This window comes from Mastomys coucha, unplaced genomic scaffold (assembly GCF_008632895.1).
Source record: "Mastomys coucha isolate ucsf_1 unplaced genomic scaffold, UCSF_Mcou_1 pScaffold13, whole genome shotgun sequence".
NCBI classification, from domain to species: domain Eukaryota; kingdom Metazoa; phylum Chordata; class Mammalia; order Rodentia; family Muridae; genus Mastomys; species Mastomys coucha.
In genome coordinates, this window is record NW_022196895.1 from 30,741,527 (window position 1) to 30,764,494 (window position 22,968).

A 22,968-nucleotide genomic window follows, 5' to 3' on the forward strand; every position below is an offset into this window, starting at 1 on the left:
ATGTCTGTGCAGGTTGGGGAGGAGATCTTTCTGTCCCTCTGTCTCAGCCACCTAAATGCTGAGATTACAGGCATTTACCAACATGCCCACCTTGGCAAAGAGAAGTTTTGAGTAGACTTCTCTGTATTTAGATCATTGCAGGAGTAGCATCACTAGATTATTTACATGTGTAGAATTTTTAGATACATTTTTATGTTTTCTTGTTTTATTTAAGGTAGGTCTCAACCTAAGCTGGCCTGGAACTCCTTATTAAGTCTGGAATTCACAATCCTCCTTTAGTCTCATGAGTGATACTTAGAGAGTTCACAGGCATATACCACAATGCCCAACACTTTAAAGCTAATTCCAAGTTATACCATGACCAATAAGTAATACAAACTTGCTTAGGGAATAAGGGTTAATCCTCAAGGCAATCCTTTGAGGCCCTTATTGTTCCTATTTATAGACAAAGGAAATGAGGCTCAAAGAGGCTGAAGTATAAACATGGGGGAGTTGGGGTACAAATCCTTACCTTTGATTTCACAAAATGTTATACGTTGGAATTTTTATTCAGATTATCACTATTACACCCAATTACCTTACATTTAATATACTCAGGGTTAGGTGGATATGAAAAATATCTCTTGAAAATTCAAAGAAACTATAAAGAGAAAATTAATATTTACTTAAAAATAGCAGCCTATAGACTTGCTTTATCACCCACTGTAGCTGTCCACATATCCTGCAGTTTTGTAAAATTGTACGTAATTCACATTTAGAAGTCAGGAATCTTAGCAATTCATGTTTTATTTCCTTTACCCTCTGACAATCATCTTCATATCCTGTTATTCTTTTTTTTTAAAATTTATTTCATTTTATATGAGCACACCATCACTGTCTTCAGATACCAGAAGAGGGTTTTGGATCCCATTACAGATGGTTGTGAGCCACCATGTGGTTGCTGGGAATTGAACTCAGGAGCTCTGTATACCCATTGGTGACCCCACCAGGCTCTAGCATAGTGCCAGTTCAGAGGTCACACAGGTGGCCCTGGTTAAAATAAATGGGTCACAAAACAAAAGTCATCTGGAAAACACTGCTTGGGAGGAATGTGAGGTTTGTTAGGAGGTAAGTCTGGGGAGAGGAGTCAGGCTGTGTTAGGCACATGGATGAAATATCAAAGCAAATAAAAGCAAGTCACATGTGAACCCACTCTGTCCAGTTCTACTGCTCGTCGTATCTGCCTGCCCTCAAATAATCTGCAAGACAGTTGTCTGTTACATACCACTTCTTTATATAGATTGTTTTTTTAAAAAAGATTTTATTTTTTGTATATGAGTACACTATAGCCCTCTTCAGACACACCAGAAGAGGGCATTGGATCCCATTACAGATGGTTGTGAGTCACCATGTGGTTGCTGGGAATTGAACTCAAGACCTCTGGAAGAGCAGTCAGTGCTCTTAACTCCTGAGCCATCTCCAGTCCTAGATACCACTTTCTAAAACTCTGATTGATTGATTGATTGATTGATTTGTTTGTTTGTTTAGGTGGTTTTGAGACAGGGTTTCACTGTGTAGTCTGGCTGTTTGTAGACCAGGTGAGCCTTGAATTCACAGAGATCCACCTGCCTCTACCTCCCTAGTGCTGGAATTAAATGCACCACTACTACCTGGCAAAACCCCTCTACATTATTTATGTCACAGTATCTGTTGTATTTTAGTCATCTAATTATAAGATGCATTATAATTTCATTTTGATTTTTTGTTTAAACTGAATTTATTTTGCCAGGTAGCATTGTCCTTACAAAACTTATTTTGTGATGTCTCCCTAACTTTAAAACTAGAAGAATGATGGTTCTTTGAAGTTCTATAAGCAAGCAAGCTGTACCCTTAGAATGATTTATTGTAGCTGGACAGTAAAAACAAAAAGAATTAATAAATAGAATTATGTGTCCACCAAAAGACCAAAACAAATATAAAAATGAAAAATGTAAAGAAGAATAAAACATAAGAATAAAAAATACAACTGAGTGTGCTGGCATTTATGCCTGTAATACTAGCACTCAATAGGTAGTAGATAAAAAGAAGATAATGTTCAAAGCCAACCTCAAGAAGTGAGGTTAAGGACAGTTGGGCTACAGGAGACCCTGTCTCAAAACAAAATGCAAATGACACACCAAAGGGTGTGGTTGATTTCAGCAGCTGCCAGAGAGTACTGATAACTTGGTAAAGACATTCAAATGTACATCAGAAGAATGTAACTAATTTTTTCAAGGGAAACTAATCTGGGTATGGTGATATACACATTTATTTCCAGTGTTCAAGAGGCAGGCACTTGCAGAGCTCTTAAAGACTGTCCTGGTCTACAGTGAGTTCTGTGATAGCCAGGGCTACACTAAAAATCTAAAAAGGGGGCTGGAGGGATGGTTAAGAGCCTCTTGTAGAAGATCTGAGTTCAGTTCCTAGCTTCCACATCAGGTGGCTACAATGTAACTCTTGCTCCAGGGTCTCAGATGTCCTTTCTGGCCTCTAGGCGCCTGCACTCAAGGAACTTGGTGCACACATATATTAAAGAGATAATATATATGTATGTATACATATGTATATATTATGATTATTACTTTATTTTTATTTTATGTGCATTGGTGTTTTGCCTGCATGTATGTATATGTGAGAGTGTCAGATTCCCCTGGAACTGGAGCTACACAGACAATTGTGAGCCACCTTGTGGTTGCTGGAAATTGAACTTAGGACCTCTGCAACCTGTTTCCTTAACCACTGAGCTATCTCTCCAGCCCCCAAATAAATCTTCTTTCCTTTCTTTAAAAGGAAAAACAAAACAAAAAGTGAGAGACTGGAGAGATGGCTCAGTGATTAAGAGTGCTTACTGCTCTTTTGGAGGACCTGAGTTTTCTCAGCACCCATATTGGCTAGTTCACTGCTGAGTATAAGCTCAGCTCTAGGGGGATTCAGGCTTCCTCAGGCACCTGCCCTCACACACACACATGCCTATCCACCTGTACACTGCTCTTTGTTTGTTTGGGTTTTGTTTTGTTTTCTAGACAGTTTCTGTATGTTGTCTTGGAATTTGATCTGTAGATCAGGCTGGACTTTTCTAAGAGACTACCCCAATCCCTGCATTCAACTGCTGGGGTTATATCACACCCTACTAAGATACCTACATTGTTTTTTTGACACCTACCTTTTAAAAAGTAAAATCTTATTTTAAAAAACACCTTCCAAATTAGAAAGAAAGAGAGAAACCCTGCTTCAAAACAAAACATAAAAAGGTGTTGGGGGTTGGTTTCTGGAGAGATGGCTCAGTGGTTAAGAACACTGAGGACCAAGATTCAGTTCCCAGCAATCATATTGAGAATCAGCCATTTGTAATGTCAGTTCCAGAGGATCTGATGCCCTCTTTAGGCCTTTGGGTACCAGACAAACATGTGGTGCGCAGACATATTCAAGTAAGATACACAAATGACAAATAGAAATAACTGGGGCAAGCTGGAAGGTGGTAGCACACACCTTTAATCCCAAAATCTAGAAGGCAGAGGCGGGCAAATCTGAGTTCGAGGCCAGCCTGGTCTACAGAGTGAGTTCCAGGACAGCCAGGGCTATACAGAGACTCCATCTCAAAAACCAAAGATAGGGTAGGTAGGTAAGTAGATAGAAAAAAATAAATAAGATGTGGAAGAAATGGTTCAGCAGTAGAAAGCAAGTACTGCTCTGGGAGTGGATCCAAGCTTGGTCTCCACCACAACTGCCCACAACTCCAACTCGCCTGTCTTTGGTGCACCTGCACTCACACATGTGCAATTAAAAATGAACTGTATCTTAGACTAAAAGGAACAGTGCCAGTTAAAGGAGCTGCCTTTGCCAACACATTGCGTTTTGTCTTCAGTCTTCTGTGCTCTGCTTTTGCCGTCCCCCTTCTCTTCCAGATCTTTCCTGTTTTTCTATGATCTTACCTGCTAGAAAGCTGGTCTCTGTGGAGCAGTCAGCACGTCCTCCCTCGCCTTTGAACTCATAATTGTTGCGTGAAACTGTTCTAGTTCCAGGACAGATGCCTTGTCCAGCCTAGCATAGCATCGTTGGTCTCTACTGCTGCCTTTACATAACTCTAAGGGTTCCCATTCCTCTGTCACCCACTCTTGTATACCTTATACTTTGATATTCTTGGACCTGGCAAGTGACTGAATATTCTCTGGTTTGGTTTGGTTTTGGTGATTTCAAGACAGGGTTTTTCTGTGTAGTCCTGGGTGTCCTGGAACTCACTCTGTAGACTAGGCTGGCCACAAATTCAGAGATCCACCTTCCTCTGCCTCCTGAGTGCTGGGATTAAGGGTATGTACCACCATCACCAGGCTACAGTCTTATCAGCTATATAGTAAAAGTTCTTCTCAGAGCTGGCCAAAATCCAAACTGATGATTACATGACAGAAGTCAAATTACTACTAACAGTGTTAATCAGAATTGAAGTATTTTTAAAATTTTTATTTTGTTTGTTTGTTTGTTTTGAGACATGTTTCAGAGTGTATTTCTAGCTAGCTAGTGTGGAACTTGCTATGTAGAGCAGGCTGGAATCCAATTTGGAGATACACCTGTATCTGCCTACTAAGTGCTAAGATTAAAGGCATGTACTCAACTTTTTTAACTTTTTAACATTACATTTATTTGTGTATGGGGTGAGATTTGCATATATACCAAAATGCCTACTTGGAGGTCAGAGGATAGTTTGCTGGAATTGATTCTCTCCTTGTACCAAGTGTGCCCTTGAGGATCAAACTCAGGTGCCAGGCTTGGTGCCAGGCATCCTTTACCCACTGAGCCCCCTCACCATCCCTTGTTGTTGATTTTGAGTTTATAAATTCTGATTTAAGGTCACTAAAACGAATGTAAACTACCATTGATTCTCTGTCTTTGCTTCTTTCAATGTTGGTTTGGGTTTTTGTTGTTTTATAAGGTTCATTTTATTTTTATTTGTATGAGTGCTTACCTTTTTATATGTATATGTATCACATGTGTGTCTGCAGGAGAGGGGGCCAGGTCCCTAGAAACTGGAGGTGAGCACTAGGAGCTGAACCCGGATTCTCAGTTCGTTTGTTTGTTCCTTCCTTCCTTCCTTCCAAGATTATTTATTTATGTATATGAATACACCATCACTCTGTTCAGGCACACTAGAAGAGGGCATTGGATCCCATTATAGTGGTTGTGTGCAACCACCATGATATGGGTGCTGGGAATTGAACGCTGAATCTCTGGAAGAGCACTTGGTGCTCCTGAAGCTGAGCCATTTCTCCAGCTCTCATTTTTTGTTAGTTTATGATGCCTTTTCCTGCCTAGCATGCATAAAGCTGAGTTGACCCTTGTACAACATAAAGCCAGGTGTGAGGACACATCATATAATCCAGCCACACGGTGGCTCACAGCCATCTGTAATGGGATCCGACGCCCTCTGCTGGTGTGTCTGAAGACAGCGACAGTGTACTCAGATACATAAAATAAATAAAATCTTTTTTTAAAAAAATGAAAAAAAGGAAGCATTGGAGCAGTCAGGTGGCTCAACTGATAGAACACGCTTGCAACCCAGCCTGTTGACCTGAGTTCCATCTCCTGTGGTCCACATTCTAGGAGAGAAATGATTTCTACCAGTTGCTCTCCACGCGTAAACTCTGGCACTTGTACATACTCACAAAATAAGTAAACGAATGTACTAAAAGTTACAGTGAAATGTCATATTAGGTAATGACACTGACCACTAAGCCTGAGTTCTATCCCTGGAACTCACATAGTGGAAGGAGAGCGCCAACTCCACAGATTTAAAACTCTGACCTTCACATGCATGCATCCTGTGGCATACCCTCCAAATAAGTTTATTTTGTTTTAATCTTTTAAGTAAAGGAAAATATCAATAAAAATGACCTTAGAAGTAAGCTTATGGAAATTTTCATCTGAAGCACCTCTGGAAAATTGTTTTTATGTATTACAAAATGTGACATTTGAACTGGCTTTAATACTTTTGCAGATCTTTGTAGAGTTTGATGGCTGTAACTGGAAGCAGCACTCCTGGGTAAAGGTTCACGCTGAAGAAGTGCTTGCACTTCTGCTGGAAGGCTCACTTGTTTGGGCTCCCCGGAAGGACCCTGTCCTTCTACAGGGCGCCCGAGTTCCAGTCGCACAGTGGCCAGCCCTGGTGAGTAGCTTTATTTTCATCTTTACTTGTTTCTTTTATTGGGTAGTTTGCAGACAAGATCTTATGTACTCCAGATTGGCTTCCAAAGCACTGTGTAATCCAGGTTGGCCTTGAATTTATCCCCCTGCCTCTACCTTCCACTGTTGGATTACACGTGTGTGCCAGCCTGGTTCATACCATGCGAGTGATTAAATCCACAACTATACATATGAGGCCAGCACTTTCTCACTGACCCATGTCTCCATCTCCAGAAGGGCTTTGTTTGTTTGTTTTTCCTGTTGTTGTTCTATTTTCTTTGTTTTTATGGTATTGGGTATCAAATCCAGGGCCTTTTTCATACTAGGCAAGTGCTCTACCACTGAGTTATAGCCTGCTACCCAGTGAAGAATCACTTTCATTTGATAGGAACATTTTGACCTTTTTTCTTATGTGTTCCTCTAAGTATTTACCTCATAATTACTCTTCAGGAATTGTGAAATGTACATGCTATGTCCTTAACAGACTTTCATTTCTAAAGTTACCAAAGCAAAAATTCAACAGATCTTTTCTTCCTGTGCTCTGAAGAAAAGCTTTTTGTTTGGTTTGTTTTGTTTTTCTAGATAGGGTTTGTGTGTGTGTGTGTGCGTGTGTGTGTGTGTGTGTGTGTGTGTGTGTGTGTATGTATGTATGTAGACCTAGCTATCCTGGAAATCACTCTGTAGACCAGACTGGCCTTGAACTCAGAAATCCCCCTGCCTCCACCTCCCAAATGCTGGGATTAAAGGCATGCACCATTATACCTGGCTTATTCCAGTGACTGATAAATCTCACAGAGGTATAGAGATAGGTTCAAGAGCTATAGAGATAAATGTAACTCGTGTATTGGGGGATCTTCCTTGACCATCTCCCAAGTGCTAGAATTATAGTACACCTTCACTACAACTCTTACTCTGGATTTTTATAGTGTAGCCCTTAGGAAGCCTAGTATGATTCGTCAAATCCCTTGTGACGGCGGTTAATTTCTTATTGCACATGTCCTTTTTAGATGTAAGAGCATTAAAGCCAGGTATTGTGGCTCAGACCAATAATTTCAGCATTTGGGTCGCTGAGGAAGTAGGATTGCTTCAAGTTCCTGGCCTGGTCTGTAGTGTGAGATCTGACCCAAAAACCAAACAAACCAAAATTAGGAAATATGAAGCAAACTGTTGTTTCATTTGTCTGTGTGGTGTTATTTGAGGAGCAAAGGCTATGTTGAAAAACGTTTGCAAGGACTTGTCCTTCAGCTTCTTTGTTCACTAGGATGAGGAGAGTGCTGATGGCTGCTTTCTCTGAAGCTAAAGATTAATTGAGCTGTTATCTAATCAATGTCCTGTCATTGTGCTTCACAGACTTTCACCCCCCTAGTAGATAAGCTGGGTTTGGGGTCTGTGGTGCCAATTGAATACCTTGTGGATCGAGAGCTTCGTTTCATGTCGGATGCTAATGGGTTGCATCTGTTCCAGGTACTTGGCATGTACTCCATCTAGTCTTGGGCTTATGATTTGCCTCCTTGCCAACTTCCTTGTTGATTCAAATATGGGGATTTACTATTTTCTTTTAGCATTGCTTTGCTTCCTTTAATAAATTACCTGTGCATTTTGAAGTTTTCTGCTTTAAAAAGTACATTCAGTGACTGGAGCTTCTTTTCTCTTCTGCATATTCTTCCACACAGTCTAAAGCTACCCAGAACTTAAAACTACCATGATTCTGAGGGTTTCTTCAGGAAAAAAAATGGCTCTGGGGTTCAGCAGTTAAGAGTTCTTGTTGCTCTCCCAGAGACCTTGAGTTTGGTTCCTGTCAATCCATCCTCAGGCTTACACTGCCTGTAGCTCCAGCTGGAGGGCACTGCATGCACATGCTTAAGGGTTATCTGAAAGTTTAAAATTGTAAAGATTTTACTCTTCCTTCCTTTCTTTTCCCTTCTTTTCTTTTCTTTTTTCTTTTCTTTTCTTTCCGAGTACATTGTCGCTGTCTTCAGACACCAGAAGAGGGCACCAGATCCCATTACAGATGGGATCTGTACAGTTGTGAGCCACCACATGGTTGCTGGGAATTGAACTAAGGATCTTTGGAAGAGTAGTCAGTGCTCTTAACTGTTGAGCCATCTCCCAGCCCCCAAATTTTAGTCTTGCATTGAGAGACCAGTATTTCCTAAACTGTGTTCTATGTTTTATTAATGGTAGTTTCTTTGTTATTCTTTCTCACCAAGAAAAATCCTTACTTTATTCGTCTCTATACTCCATGTGCATGTGTGTGCATTTGTTAAAGACCTTTTCGGTGTATAATTTTTCTTACTTAGTTAAGTTTTATTGCCATTCATTTTAACATCCAGGTCTTTGCTTTTATCTCTACCAGATGGGAACAGATGTTCAAAACCAGATTCTTTTAGAACATGCTGCATTAAGAGAAACAGTTAATGCTTTGATCAGTGACCAAAAGCTACAAGAGATTTTCAGCCGAGGTAAGAAGTAGTTTTCTATCCTTGGACTCTAGATCAGTGTCGATAGAGAGAATGCAGCACCATGCAGCTTTAAATATTTTCTCTGGTCTTCCTTTTTTTGTGTAAAGTTTTGATTATCTGTAGTTAGCTATAGTTCTAGAATCAACTGAAAAAATAGCCCCTTACTCGGACTGTTATATTCAGGGACCATAGGAGTTCTACTCTGTGACTTTTTGCCATTGAATAGAGGATTCAGCATATGAAGTTCCCGGTTTTCCACTAGTTAATTGTGCCAACAAATACAGCAGCCCTATCTCTTCTTTCTGCATTTCACAACACAAAGTTTTGTTGTATTTTCTTAAGAGTTTATCAAGGAGTTAACCACATACTAAAAAAATGTTCAGTTTTGTTTAAGATAGAAGTTACTGCCTTTAGAGAAAACTATATTTATACTTACCATACGCAAACACCAGCAAGTGTTTACATAAAGCAATCCATTCAAAACCTCTTGTACATTACAGCAGAATAAAGGGGAGGCATATGCTAGAAGTCATTAGCAGTAAAGAGTGTCTGTAAAACACAAAGTCCTGGGTCCCATCATTTCAGTTGAACTTTCCACCCAAAGGATTTGAAACCGAGGGGGCAGGATATTAACCATCACTTACCATCTCCATGGCTGTTCTGTCTAACACATTCAGCTTAGTGACTTTATTTGCTTTGAGGATTGAGAAAAAATTGGGCTTGGGAGATTCTTTAGAAATAGAAGTGTATAAAAGTTTAGGAGAACTCAGTTTCATTTTTGTACTGAGTATGGAAAACTAGAGTTGCTCCTTTCCGTTCTGCACTGAAAATACCAGGTTTTTATGTCATTCACGTAGTTATGAAGTACAGCCCAGCCCAGAACATTCCGTTGTGATTGGTCTCTCCTTTAGGTCCCTATAGTGTCCAGGGCCACAGAGTCAAGGTCTACCAACCCGAAGGAGAGGAAGTATGGCTCTGCGGCATTGTGAGCCGTCAGGACTCGGTCACCCGTCTCATGGAAGTGTCTATAACTGAGGTGAGGCTCTTATTCTAAAAGAATTCAGTAAAGCATTGCCTTACTGAAAATGACTCAAGAACATAACTACCTCAGCATAGAATCCGCAGGAAGACGAGATTCTATTTCTGCCTGTTTTCTTCATTACTGAGTCTGTTATTGTGAGTTAGAGGTAAAGATGCAAAAACCCCATTGGCTTCATAGCCTTGGGGTAATGTCTTTGAAAGCACTTTTGTCAGCCTCGTTTTCCAGCACTCTGAAAGTGTTAATCCCACCTAAGGAGCTTAAAGACCATTGCCCAAATTCTTTGGTCAAATTATTTAGGCTTTATTTTTTTGTCATACAGAGCTATCTCCCTAAAGTGGAAGGGTTGAGAAAATAGCACTGAACGCAGGAGAAGTTAGGTTTTATATAGCCCCCCAAACTGCAAGGCTTTGAGGTTTCCAAGGATTAGGGAATTTCCAGAGGAATTTTAGTTATGTAGGAGCTTGGCTGAAGAGTTCAAAATTACTGGGCAGAGCATCTTATCATAGTATGTTCAAGATTCAATTCAACTTCATAGGGTGGGGACATGCCAAATTCCAGAAATAGGTTAAAACACAGTCAAGCTGGAACTTTGCAGCACTCAGGCTGGTCCATGAGAAGCTTAGGTAGATGGATCTTAAAGAGAAAAAAAGAATTAAAGTTATGTATGTGTGTCTACTGTGTGCCTAATGTGCCCACAGAAGCCAGCAGAGAGTGGGATTTCCTTGAACAGAAATTCCAGACAGCTATGATTTACCATGTGGGCAGTGGGTAAGCCCAGTGTCAGCCCAGGTCCTCTGCTCTGAAAGCGAGGCCGAGTCTCTTATCCACAGAGCTGTCCCTTCTCTTCAGTTCCCACCACAGACATTTTTTTTTTTTTAATTTCAAGTAATATACATATGTGTAAAGTGGACAACAAAAACTGCCATTTCCCCAAGGAGCTACGACAGACATTTTTTTTTTTAATTTCAAGTAATATACATATGTGTAAAGTGGACAACAAAAACTGCCATTTCCCCAAGGAGCTACGACTCCCCACAGTGGGGCCATCAAATTTTTCATTTCTGCCTAACATTTTCTATGTGTATGCCCATGATACATTTTTATGTATATTAGTTGTATAAGTTATACATTAGTAACTGGTATTATATGGTACATTCATCTTTGGAACATAATTGTATGTTTGTTGTGTTTTATATATATGTCAGTATAAACACTTAAAACTTGATTCATCCTTTCAAAATACAGGTATACTCTAAGTGAATATATCATATTTTAGTGTAAAATTGGGGACTTTTAAGTTATGTTGAGTATTTTCACTAACAGCTATGGGCACAATTAGCACAGTTAAACAGTCCTTCACAGATGTTATTTATAAGAATGAACTCCTTGGTGTGGGGAGAAAAGACGGCTCAGCCGTAAAGAGCACTCAGTGCTTGACTTTGGTGCCTGGCAGCTGTGATGGGTGGCTCATATCTGTTTGTAGCTCAGTTAAAAGGGATCCTACATTCTCTTCTGGCCATTTGTACTCATGTACACATACCCACACACAAAAACATTTGTACACATAATTAAAAATAAGTATGTTAAAAATAAGTAAATTCCGTGGTGTACAATTGCTAGGTCAAAGAAAATACAATAAATTTGTACTTAGATCACATTGTCCAACTCCCAAAGTTTTTATTTTTTCTTTAATAATTGAGTGCCTCTTTTAATGATTGTTGGCTTAGAGATATAGAAATTTAAATGAATATTCCTAAAAGGATATACCTAGATCTTAAACTCAGTCAGTTCTTTAATTTATTAACTTAACAAGTATTAATGTTTGCACTATTGTAGATGTCATTTCCAATACTGTTATTGGAGATCACTCTTCTTAGGAAGTTTTCCATCTTGTAGAGAATTAAAAATAAATAAATATGTATATTGTTGAGGAACATGTATATTATATCTAGGTTGTCAAGGTATTAAATATCTTTTTTTACTGTTTTTCATGTGTTCTGCTTTCCTGCTACCATAGACTGGTGAGATCAAGTCAGTAGATCCCAGACTCATCCATGTGATGCTGATGGATAATTCGACACCACAGAGTGAGGTATAGTAATAGAGTCTAAGTAGATTCGTGAGCTTGTATTAATTATTCTGTTATGTGGATTTCTTGTATCTGTGTTTTCCATGGATACTCTTGAGCTGTTCAGCTCTGCCATTTTTTTTTCCTGTTTACTATATGATTTGTCTAGTTAAGAGAGGACTTGTTCTATGAAAAAGACCTAGTTTGAGCAAGCCCTTTAAATTAAAGCAGTGTCTCTTAATTGTGATAAGCCATGGTCTCTTTCTTCTTATATTCATGCTCCCAGGACAAGTTTAATAGATAGTTAATACTGGGATAAGCAATGCGAATAAGAGGAAATAAAGGAAGAGCTATGTCTTCCCTAGCCCAAATCAGGTCCCATTGTGCTCCAAGGTAGTCGGAAATTCTATATTTTGTAGTGGAATCAAATGAAACAAATGCCCAGTTCAGTACTGCGCACACAGTGGTTTGTTTTATAATTACTATGAACCAGGCCAGCTCTTGGTTCCTTCAAAATTATCATAAACATACAAAAAATTTATGTTGGGACTAGAAAGATGACTCAGCAGTTAAGAGCACTGACTGCTCTTCCAGAGGTCCTGAGTTCAATTCCCAGCAACCACATGGTGGCAACAACCATCTATAATGAGAGCCGATGTGCTCTTCTGGTGTATCTGAAGGCAGCTACAATGTACTCATATAAATAAAATAAATAAACTTTTTTTAAATGTATGCTAAAAATCTGCTTGAGCTAGCTAGACATGACAGTGAACTCAAATAACCTGAGCACATTGATGCTGAGGCTAGAGTGTCAGGAGCTCAAGGCCAGCATGGTCTACTTGAAGCCTCAAAAGACAAAACAACAGTCATAGTCCGTACAATAACAACACTTCTGTAAATGTTACTCTCTCCATCTCACTGGATAAGTGTGCACTCCTTATTTTTCTACAGAGACAGGATCTATGTGAGTCTGGTACCCACCCTATGTAGACTGGGCTGGCTTCAAACTCCAAGATCGCCTGCTTCTGTCTCTCAAGTGTTGGGCTTAAAGGTTTATGTCATCATGCACCACTGTTCAGTTATTCTTGTTGAAACAAGATCAGAAGGAAGCAGGTTAAATCTAATAGTTCTTTAGTTATATTACCTGGAACAGGATAAGCTCTTACTGTGTGTGCATGACTGAGGATGCCCATTGCTTTAATGATGTACTTAGCTCTCCTATTGTTCCTTTCTAGAGTTCATTTGTTTTCTTAAGTACTTAGTTGATACTGCTCTGTTGGTTAGATAAAACTGGAGAGTGTGTATAGGTCTCACTGCCCTATGTTGTCTGCTTACATTGGTTGTTTAGGGAATGATAGGAAACTGCTCTGAGCCAGGTCTGCAGTTTGGCCAGGTATGTTGGAAGCTGATCTGTGCTAGTTAGCTGCAGATACTGGCTCTTTCTTGGCTTGTCATGGTGTGACTCTATTCTTGACTAACAAAGTGCAATTATTGTTAATATTGTACCAAGTTTTATAATAACCCTTTTTAGACATCCAAGATCAGTCCATTCATATCTGTGACTGGGGATGAGGAAGAATGAACAAGAAAGACTATATATCAGTGAACATTCGTCTGCATTTAGACTGAAAACTTGCAGAATAGTTTTAAATGAGGATGAAATAAAAACAATGTTCAACAAAGTGTTTCCAATTCTTGAATAAAAGATTTGGGAAATGTAGATAATATTACCAGGAATATGATAGGTACTTAGTCACGATGAGTATGCTATTATTTATTTATACCTGTTACTTATCTCTGTGGAAACCTGGGTAATATTACCAGAAGTGTGGGTGAAATGGAAGGAAGTCTTGAGCTTTCTTTCGGTTTTTTTGGGTTTTACAAGAGGGGCTGGAGAGATGGTGCATAGGTTAAGAGCACTGGTTGGTCTTGTGAAGGTCCTGGGTTTAGTTCCCAGCGCACGCTTGCTGGCATATAACCACCTGGAACTCCAGTTCCATGGGTCAGATTCCCTCTGCTGACCTCCTAAGGTGTGTGTATATATGTGGTACACATACATAAACTTGGGTATTCATGCAGTATGCATAAAATAAGCCAACCTTTTTTTTTAAATGACTTTTACAAGAAATTTAAAGGAGGGAAAAAATGAAGTCAGCAAAAAAGAAAGAAAAATACAGAAATTAGCATGAAGAAAAAATTTTTATTATCTTTTTTTGTTGTTTGTTTTATTTTTCAAGATGGTTTCTCTGTGTGAACCTTGCTGTCCTGGTCACTCAATAGAGCAGGGTGGCCTCCAACTCAGAGATTGTCCTTGCCTTTGCTGGGATTAAAGGCATGCACCACTCTACAGGGCTCCAAGACATTTTTAAATATTTAAAAAATTGACATACCAAATATATAATGATCACAGTATAGATATGGATCTATAAGTATTAAGAGTAGATTTATTAAATGGGGAATAATCACCACTACAAACAACTAGGCTGTTAGCCCCTCAGTCCTTTCGGTGTTTCTGAGTCAGCCTAAACCCTGCTTCCTAGGAACGGCCCTTCAGATTTGTAGCCTCTTAGTTCTGGCTTCTAAAATCATAAGATGTCATTGGCAGTGTGAAATACTAGTAAGGAGGTTTGTGGCTTGGGCCTGTGTTGATCTGCTTTTTTTTTCTCTTTCCTTGACTAATGGTTTGAAGTAAGGACTGGAAATCAACTAAGTCTTACAATGTCTGTGTGCAGCTCAAACCTGTAAGGTTCATTTTTCCTTTGCTCGTGATTCACTTATTTCTACAAGGTTTTATATTTCAGAACTTGAAATGCAAACTGGTACCAAAAGCAGATAAGATGGAGTACCTGTGTAATCCCAGCATTTGTGGACAGAGGCAGGCGCTCAAGTCTAAGGCTAACCTGGGGTCTCCATAGAGACTTTTAGGCTGTGACCATAGTGAGACCCCTGTCTCAGAATAAGTATAAATAAATAAATTTTAACTTTTAAAAAAGTACTTTTATGTGTATAGCTGTTTTGCCTGCATGTATATCTATGCACTTGAGCATGTGAGGAGAGGGTTTCAAATCCCTTGAAATGGAGTTACAGATGGTTGGAGCTGCCGTGTGGATTCTGGGAGTCAAAAGTAGCCAGTGCTCACTGGGCGGTGGTGGCGCACGCCTTTAGTCCCAGCACTTGGGAGGCAGAGGCAGGTGGATTTCTGAGTTTGAGGACAGCCTGGTCTACAGAGTTTCAGGACAGCCAGGGCTACACAGAGAAACCCTGTCTCGAAAACAAACAAACAAACAAACAAACAAACAAGTAGCCAGTGCTCTTCCTTCCTTGAGGCTTCTCTCCAGCTCCCACCACCGACCACCGATATCCTAGCCCCGAAGAGATGTTTTGCAGGGGATGCTCTTTCAGAGAACTGGTGTTTCGGAACCAGAACTTATATTAGGCCATTTACAAGTATCTGTAACTCCATCACTAAGGGATCCTGCTCCTACTTCTGGCCTCTGAAGGTACCTGCATACATATGGCAGACATGTGGTATACACATAAATGGAAATTTAAAAATTACAGGACAGATGCACTCCCAGCCTAGCTCTGACAATTTGTTTGGTAGCAGAAATTCCACAAATTGTTGAAACTCTCAAAAAAAGAAAAAAATCCTGTGAAGTAGTGTACCTTCTGTGCAAAGGTTTGCTAAGGCAGGGAAGCTCCAGTTGCTATGGTCTTGAGTACGGGTATCTGCAAAGGAAGCCACTGGAAGGCTGGAACTCTCCAGTGTCTTAGAGCAGCATCAGAGCTGTGCCTGCTCTATATGCTTCTAGAATGGGAAAGCATTAATGGCTAATGGTTTTCACAGGATGGAAGATCCCTTACAATAAACCTTTTTTGAATTTTGTTTTGTAGGGGGGTACCATAAAAGCAGTAAAATCTTCCAAAGGAAAGAAGAAGAGAGAGAGCATAGAGGGGAGAGATGGCCGGAGGAGGAAAAGTGCTTCGGACTCTGGGTGTGACCCTGCTACAAAGAAATTAAAAGGAGACAGGGGTGAAGTAGACAGTAATGGGAGTGATGGAGGTGAGGCAAGCCGAGGGCCCTGGAAAGGAGGTAATGCCAGTGGAGAGCCAGGGCTGGAGCAAAGAGCCAAGCAGCCACCGTCTACATTTGTTCCCCAGATTAACCGCAACATTCGCTTTGCCACTTACACCAAAGAAAACGGCAGAACTCTGGTGGTACAGGATGAGCCTGTAGGTGGGGACACGCCTGTACCTTTCACTCCATATGCTTCAGCCACAGGTCAGACACCTTTGGCCCCAGAGGTTGGTGGAGCTGAAAACAAAGAGGCAGGAAAAACACTGGAACAAGTTAGCCAGGGCATGGTGGCTTCAGCAGCTGTAGTCACTACCGCCAGCTCCACCCCAACCACGGTGAGGATCTCAGACACTGGCCTTGGATCAGGGACTGGGCCTGAAAAACAGAAAGGCAGCTGGTCGCAGGCCTCAGGAGAGGTGAGTTGCTTCAGGGCAGACTGGCAGATTTGGGTTAACTCTTCCACTCTCCTTCATTGTTAATACATTGAAAAATGCCCCAGGAAGGAAGATTTCTGATACAGCCCTACATTGTGCTCTCCCTGGGCCATTCCTGTTCATTCGCCACATATGTATTCTTTAATAACTATCTGCTCTTAAAAGTCACCTGACAGCCAAGCTAATTAAAAACCAGTAGACTATTGAATGAGATGTGAAAAAAATCTGGTGGGGCTCTTCTTTTTCAGCTTTAGTTCACATTGTAGCTGGGCCTCTAACTAGGAGTCTGCGGGGCAGAGTTAGTGAATTTCACAGGGCTGATGACAGTGAACACCAAAACGAGGTTGTACCAGCCACCATTGCCACTTTCACTTCATTCTCTGACATTTTTCCTCATGGGTAGCCCACTTCCAATCATTTGACATGGTTATAGTTTTTTCTTGCTAATTTTGTTCTTTTAAAGAGCAGTACTATAAAATTTGATAGTTACTTGCAATAGTATCTAGTTTACTATATACTTAATTTTTTTTATTTGCTAGACAATGTAAAAATTAATTGGTGGCTGTTTGGCCACCAGAGTGTTAAGTCATATTTTTCTTTCAAATAGTCCGTTAACTCATGTTAGAATATGAAATTCTTGACCTTTAAAAAAATTACAAAATTTGAGTGTTGGAGAGATGACTCAGCAGTTAAGAGCACTGGCTGTTCTTCCAGAGGACCTGGCTTCAATCTCCAGCACCCACTTGGTGGCTTATAACGGACTGTAATTTTGGTTCAGGGGACCTGACCCCTTCCTCTGCAGGCCTATACATGCAGGCAAAACACTCACACTCATGGACATAAAAGGAGTTGGATATGGTGTCATGTTCTTGTCGTCTCAGCTGATATGGAAACTGAGCAAAGGGTTCATTTGAACTAGGAGTTTGAAACAATTTAGCCTGGGAACTTAAGACTTTGTTACAAAATTAAAAGAAAACCTAAAGAAGAAATTGTATACAGAAAAACTACTGTGTGCTAAGTACTGTCTATTTTATATGAGAACCAGGCATGAAGGTGTGTGTATACCTAGAGTCACGGCACTCTGGAGGTAGCAGTAAGAAAGCCAGAAAATTCAAGGTTATTCTCAGCTCCTTAAAGAGGTTGAGTTTTAGACTCTATTTGCAGGAGGAGCTCACACACAAGATGAAATGGAATCATTATGAGTACAGGCATAGCAGATAGAATGACAGTTAGCTGAGGGAATCTCTGTGGGAAGCGCTTGACTGCAACGTGTACAGAAAGCCCAGGGTGCAGTCTCAAGCCTTGACAAATACCTAATGCTTATCGATTTCATCTGACTTCTTTCCTTTTCAGAGCAAATATAATTTTTAAATCTTTAGTATTCAGGGATAGGGAGGGAGATGAGATGTCCAGGCAGAAGAGAAGGTCTATGAATATAATGCTGTTTATGGCTTTCCTCTGTTAGGTAGCTAGTATTAAGAAAAGCAAATGGTGGCTCTGTGGATTTCTAGTGCAGATAAGTCTTCTGAGTGCTGAGTTATTTAAAATTAACACTGTCAAAAGTAGTATGAGTGTAAATGGGCTTATAAAACAAGCCTCTTATGTGCTACAGAGGTGGCATGTATAGGAAATACTTCTATTCTTGAAGTAGAAAGCTGAAGAAATGTAAGGAATGTGGGTTTAATAGGTATTTTTTTCGTGGGTTAGAAGGCTGGGAATATCATTTATTGGTAGAATACTTGCCTAATACATTCACAGCTCTTATAGGTTCAGTCCCTCATCATCATTGCCCTTCACTTTACCTCCCCCAAAAGTCAAATGGGTCGGAGGAATTTTTGCATTATCAAGCATTTTAATTAATGTTTCTGGAATCAAAGTACAGCCATAAATGTTTCCCTTACTGTGCTTAATCTGAAATAGAGAAATAGCCATCAAGAAACTTATCCTAAAAAATGAGTTGCAACAGTTTTTTTTCATCACTTTCTTATAAAGAAAGGATTTGGAATTTAATTATTTGAAGAAAAATGGAAGAGCAGCCAAATTATCACTCATGTGCTATTTGCTTTAGTAGTGAGGAGCAAGCTCCTTAGGTAGGCTTCCTTACAGTCCTACAGATTCAAGCCCCTGGCCAGATGTTGGTAGTAAAACAAGGTGGAGAGCCTCAGTGCTGTAGCCTTTCTGTTTCATGCATGGGCTGTGGGGGAGTATCAGTGCTGTGTCCTTAGTGGGAAGGAGCGAACTTTTACTTTTTAATCTAAAATGTCCAAAGTGGGCTTGGGGTCAGCTGGAGACAATCCATTTGTGTTCTAGGCTTCTGTGCTACTCTGAAGAAAACTTACCACTGTAACTATAAAAATGTTTAGTTCTGTGGTGGTTAGTACATTCACAGTGCTATAAGGCCGGAACTCCTCTTACTAGTTTCAGAGAGTTTCCCCATACCAAAAGAATACACCATATTTCAACTATGAGATAATTTTTCTCTTCAGTATTTTGGAGGAATAATTTTTCTGTTCAGAATCCCCTTCTTAATAATACATGATTTGCAAGCTACATGCTAGGATCTAAGTATTACTAAATTAAGCCAATAATAAAAAAGGGTTCCTGTGAATACGTCTGTTTACAGATGGATTAGATCTAGGTGTCTAATGCACATGAAAGTATCCTGCGGTCATTCACACGCAGTCACTCACACATAGAAGCTAAGCCTTTTTACAGCAAAGGAAGAAATAGCAAAATGTTTCTTTCATTCCAATTTGTTGTCCTAAAAATTTGTGTTTGGCAAATATTTCAATGTCCAAGTTTCATGTGGGGAGCCTGATTATTCCAGAGGGCTCACTAAGTAGCCTCATGTGATTTAGTGTCTTTGCTAGGTGAAGAGTAAGCACAGTTGAAGCATCTATTCAATTTCAGATTGACATGAGCAGGGCACATAGTGCAGACGGTAAATCCCAGCACTAGCAGAACAGGCATAGGGGATCTCTGAGTTCAAGGCCAGCCAGGGGACATGACCCTGTTTCAAAATTAACTGACTAATTAAGTTGACATGAACATGACATTAGTAGGGGGCTAATTTTAAAAAGATCTACCTTATGAAATTTGAATTAATAAAATTATTTTCTTTAATGTACAGGGAGTTGTAAGAAAGTAAAGTAACTTTGTAACATGGGCTATTTATAGCAGCTTGACTAAATAAAAGAATGTGGGGCTAGAGAGATGGCTCAGCGGTTAAGAGCAGAGACTGCTCTTCCATAGGTCCTGAGTTCAATTCCCAGCAACCACATGGTGGCTCACAACCATCTGTAATGGGATCTGATGCCCTCTTCTGGTGTGTCTGAAGACAGCGACAGTGTACTCACATACATAAAATAAATAAATCAATCAAAGAAAAGAAAAAAGAAAAACAACAAACAAGAAAAAGGATGCATAGCTTGTTGGTAGAGTGCTTTGCCTCGAATACATATTATCTCATAAAGTAGGCATGCTGACATGCACCTGTCCTGGAGCCTCAGCACTTGGGAAGTTCAAGGTCATCCTGAACTACATAGGAAGCTTGAAACCAGCCTGGGCTACGTGAGATTTTGTCTCAAAAGACAAGGAAAAGCAGTGCCTTTGTGTAATAGGTCATTGAGGAAGTAGATGCATGTTACAAAGGTCTGGGATGTCTAGTTACATAACAAAGTAAGACCCCCCCATTCCTTAATGACAGCTCTATCCAACTACTCAGTGTAGACACTGAGACTCCTATACCTAGTTTCACACTGCCTTCCAATTAAGTAGATAATAACCAATAAAGTAGCAGATTGGATGACATCCTGCAGTCTCTGGCTCATCTTGCTAAAGTAAAGATGACTTCTGTGGTCTGTGGCTAGTTTTCTCGCTACCAGTGCTGGTGAAATCCAGCAAGAGCAGGTTCATGAAATACAGGAGAGAAAAGTTGGTTGACTTATAGAAATGTGATTGCTATGATAAAGAAAGGTCAGAGGGTTGGAGCTAGCATCACTAACTGAAGCTAAAAATCTTCCTTCCAGAATTCAAGAAATTCTAGTCTGGCCTCTTCTGGATTTGGAGTGTCTCTCTCAAGTGTGTCACAACCATTGACTTTTGGAAGTGGACGGAGCCAGTCCAATGGAGTTTTAGCCACAGATAGCAAGCCTTTGGGCTTCTCTTTCAGCTGCAGCTCTGCATCAGAGTCTCAGAAGGACTCAGATCTCTCCAAGAACTTGTTTTTTCAATGCATGTCCCAAACTTTACCCAGCAGTAACTACTTCAGCACGGTTTCAGAGAGTATGGCTGATGACTCCTCTAGCAGGGATTCCTTCAAACAGAGCCTGGAGAGCCTGAGCTCAGGCCTGTGCAAAGGCAGATCTGTTCTTGGAGCAGATACTCAGCCAGGGCCCAAGGCCGGCAGCTCTGTGGACCGAAAAGTGCCTGCAGAGTCCATGCCTACCCTTACTCCAGCCTTCCCACGGAGTCTCCTAAACACCCGCACCCCAGAGAATCATGAAAATCTATTTTTACAGCCCCCTAAACTATCCCGAGAAGAACCTTCTAACCCCTTCCTGGCATTTGTGGAGAAGGTCGAACACAGCCCTTTCAGCAGCTTTGTGTCTCAGGCACCAGGTAGCTCTTCCTCTGCTACCACTGTCACCTCAAAGGCAGCAGCCAACTGGCCCGAGTCTCACTCCTCTGCAGATTCTGCATCTGTAGCAAAGAAAAAACCCCTCTTTATTGCAACTGACTCCTCCAAACTGGTGTCTGGTGTTCTGGGCTCTGCTCTCAGCACTGGGGGCCCAAGCCTCTCTGCCATGGGGAATGGCCGCTCCAGCTCGCCCACCAACAGCCTCACCCAACCTATTGAGATGCCTACTCTCTCCTCCAGTCCCACAGAAGAGAGACCAACTGTGGGGCCTGGCCAGCAGGACAATCCTCTCCTCAAAACCTTCAGTACCGTCTTTGGCAGGCACTCAGGCAGCTTTCTGTCCCCCCCAGCAGAGTTTGCACAGGAGAACAAAGCTCCTTTTGAAGCTGTAAAAAGGTTCTCATTGGATGAACGAAGCTTGGCTTGCAGACAGGATTCGGACTCCAGCACCAACAGTGACCTGTCAGATCTGAGCGACTCAGAGGAGCAGCTGCAGGCCAAGAGTGGCCTGAAGGGGATTCCAGAGCACCTGATGGGGAAGCTAGGCCCCAATGGGGAACGGAGTGCTGAGCTGCTACTGGGCAAAGGCAAAGGGAAGCAGGCCCCAAAGGGCCGGCCCCGGACTGCTCCCCTTAAAGGTGATCCTGTTGGGACCATACATGGTCTTTGCTCTAGCACAAACTTCAAATGCTTTGATGGAAAATTCTTAATCTCATAGAATTACAAAGCCAAAGAGGCTCAACATCACATCCCCACCCCCAACCTGGTTCTGGCAATGTTGTTTCTGTGTTGTCACTATAAGGGTTGTCTGGCCACAAAGAAATTTTTTTATCTTATTAATTTTTTTTAAACATTGGGAACTAAGTTTTTTTGTGTATCTCATTCCTTTCTACTTTCCTTAGACCATCTTTAAATTTACTTTCGGAGAGATAGAACTGTTTCCATAGCAACCTTTGGTGGATTTGATGAAGCACAGAGATTCATAGCCTCTATTTGTTTTTTCCCCAAGACATACCAGAGCTTAGTAGCTATGATAGGATATTGCTCGGAGTCTAGTGTCAAAAGCAGCTCTTTCCTTCAGGCTCTTGAATACTTTAGGAGTCCAAGAGGCTTGGGCCAAGGGAGCCATGTCCTGAAGAACCAGAGCCGGGTGGTGACTGCCTTCTTTTTCCCTTGAAGTTTTTCATACCTATCCCTAGAGTTTTCACCTAGCTGGGTTACATGATACAGTTCTCCAGGGCTCATAGTTTCCAATTGAAGCCTTTTTACTTCATGCACTCTTTTCTGGGTACATCTCCAAGGAGCATAGAGAGAAATAGCTCTCACCAGGGTGTGTGTCTTGTCATGTCATTGAACCCTATTTATACATACCTCTTGTGAAGGCCCTTTCTTCTCCTTCCCACAACAGTTGGCCAGTCAGTACTGAAGGACGTGAGTAAAGTGAGGAAGCTGAAGCAGTCTGGAGAGCCCTTCCTGCAGGATGGCTCATGCATCAATGTGGCACCCCACCTGCACAAGTGCCGGGAGTGCCGCCTGGAGAGGTACCGCAAGTTTAAGGAACAGGAGCAAGATGATTCTACTGTAGCCTGCCGCTTCTTTCACTTCCGGAGGTACTAGGCTCTTTTATCTGACTCACTTCCCAGTTTTCATTGGTTTTAAATGACTACAGCTCTCTGTCTCTCTCTCTCTCTCTCTCTCTCTCTCTCTCTCTCTCTCTCTCTCTCTCTCTCTCTCTCTCTCTCTCTCTCTCTCTCTCTCTCTCTCTCTCTGGATCCACGGGTGTGTCTTGCCATCTTTCTTACCTTCCCTAACCTTTGCTCTTAGAGTCTGAGCTGAGGCTCTGTCAGAGTAGTTAGTCTCTCAGTTGGACTGTGAAGTGGTATGTGGCTTTGTCCTTAGAGAATGTAAGTTGAACAATTTGACCTGTGCTGTCCCTGAGTTACCCTCAGGTCTGATTCCATTGGAAGTTGCACCTACCTTTCCTAAAGATGAAGGTTACGATTGGGACATCGTGAGAGCGAAGCTTCTTCTTTTTTTTTTTTTTTTTTTTTTT

General features: G+C 41.0%; 1 protein-coding gene across 2 annotated transcripts in view; it reads left to right on the forward strand.

Moving 5' to 3' along the window:
- Window positions 1–22,968, forward strand: part of Kdm3b (lysine demethylase 3B) — a 56,728-nt gene that overhangs the window by 8,745 nt on the left and 25,015 nt on the right. For both annotated transcript variants that reach the window (XM_031365326.1, XM_031365325.1), the window contains exons 2-9: window positions 6,008–6,175; window positions 7,543–7,656; window positions 8,549–8,654; window positions 9,566–9,690; window positions 11,714–11,788; window positions 15,659–16,258; window positions 20,305–21,553; window positions 22,324–22,525. In XM_031365326.1, coding sequence (XP_031221186.1) covers window positions 6,008–6,175; window positions 7,543–7,656; window positions 8,549–8,654; window positions 9,566–9,690; window positions 11,714–11,788; window positions 15,659–16,258; window positions 20,305–21,553; window positions 22,324–22,525 — 2,639 coding nt within the window. The remainder of the gene's footprint in view (window positions 1–6,007; window positions 6,176–7,542; window positions 7,657–8,548; window positions 8,655–9,565; window positions 9,691–11,713; window positions 11,789–15,658; window positions 16,259–20,304; window positions 21,554–22,323; window positions 22,526–22,968) is intronic.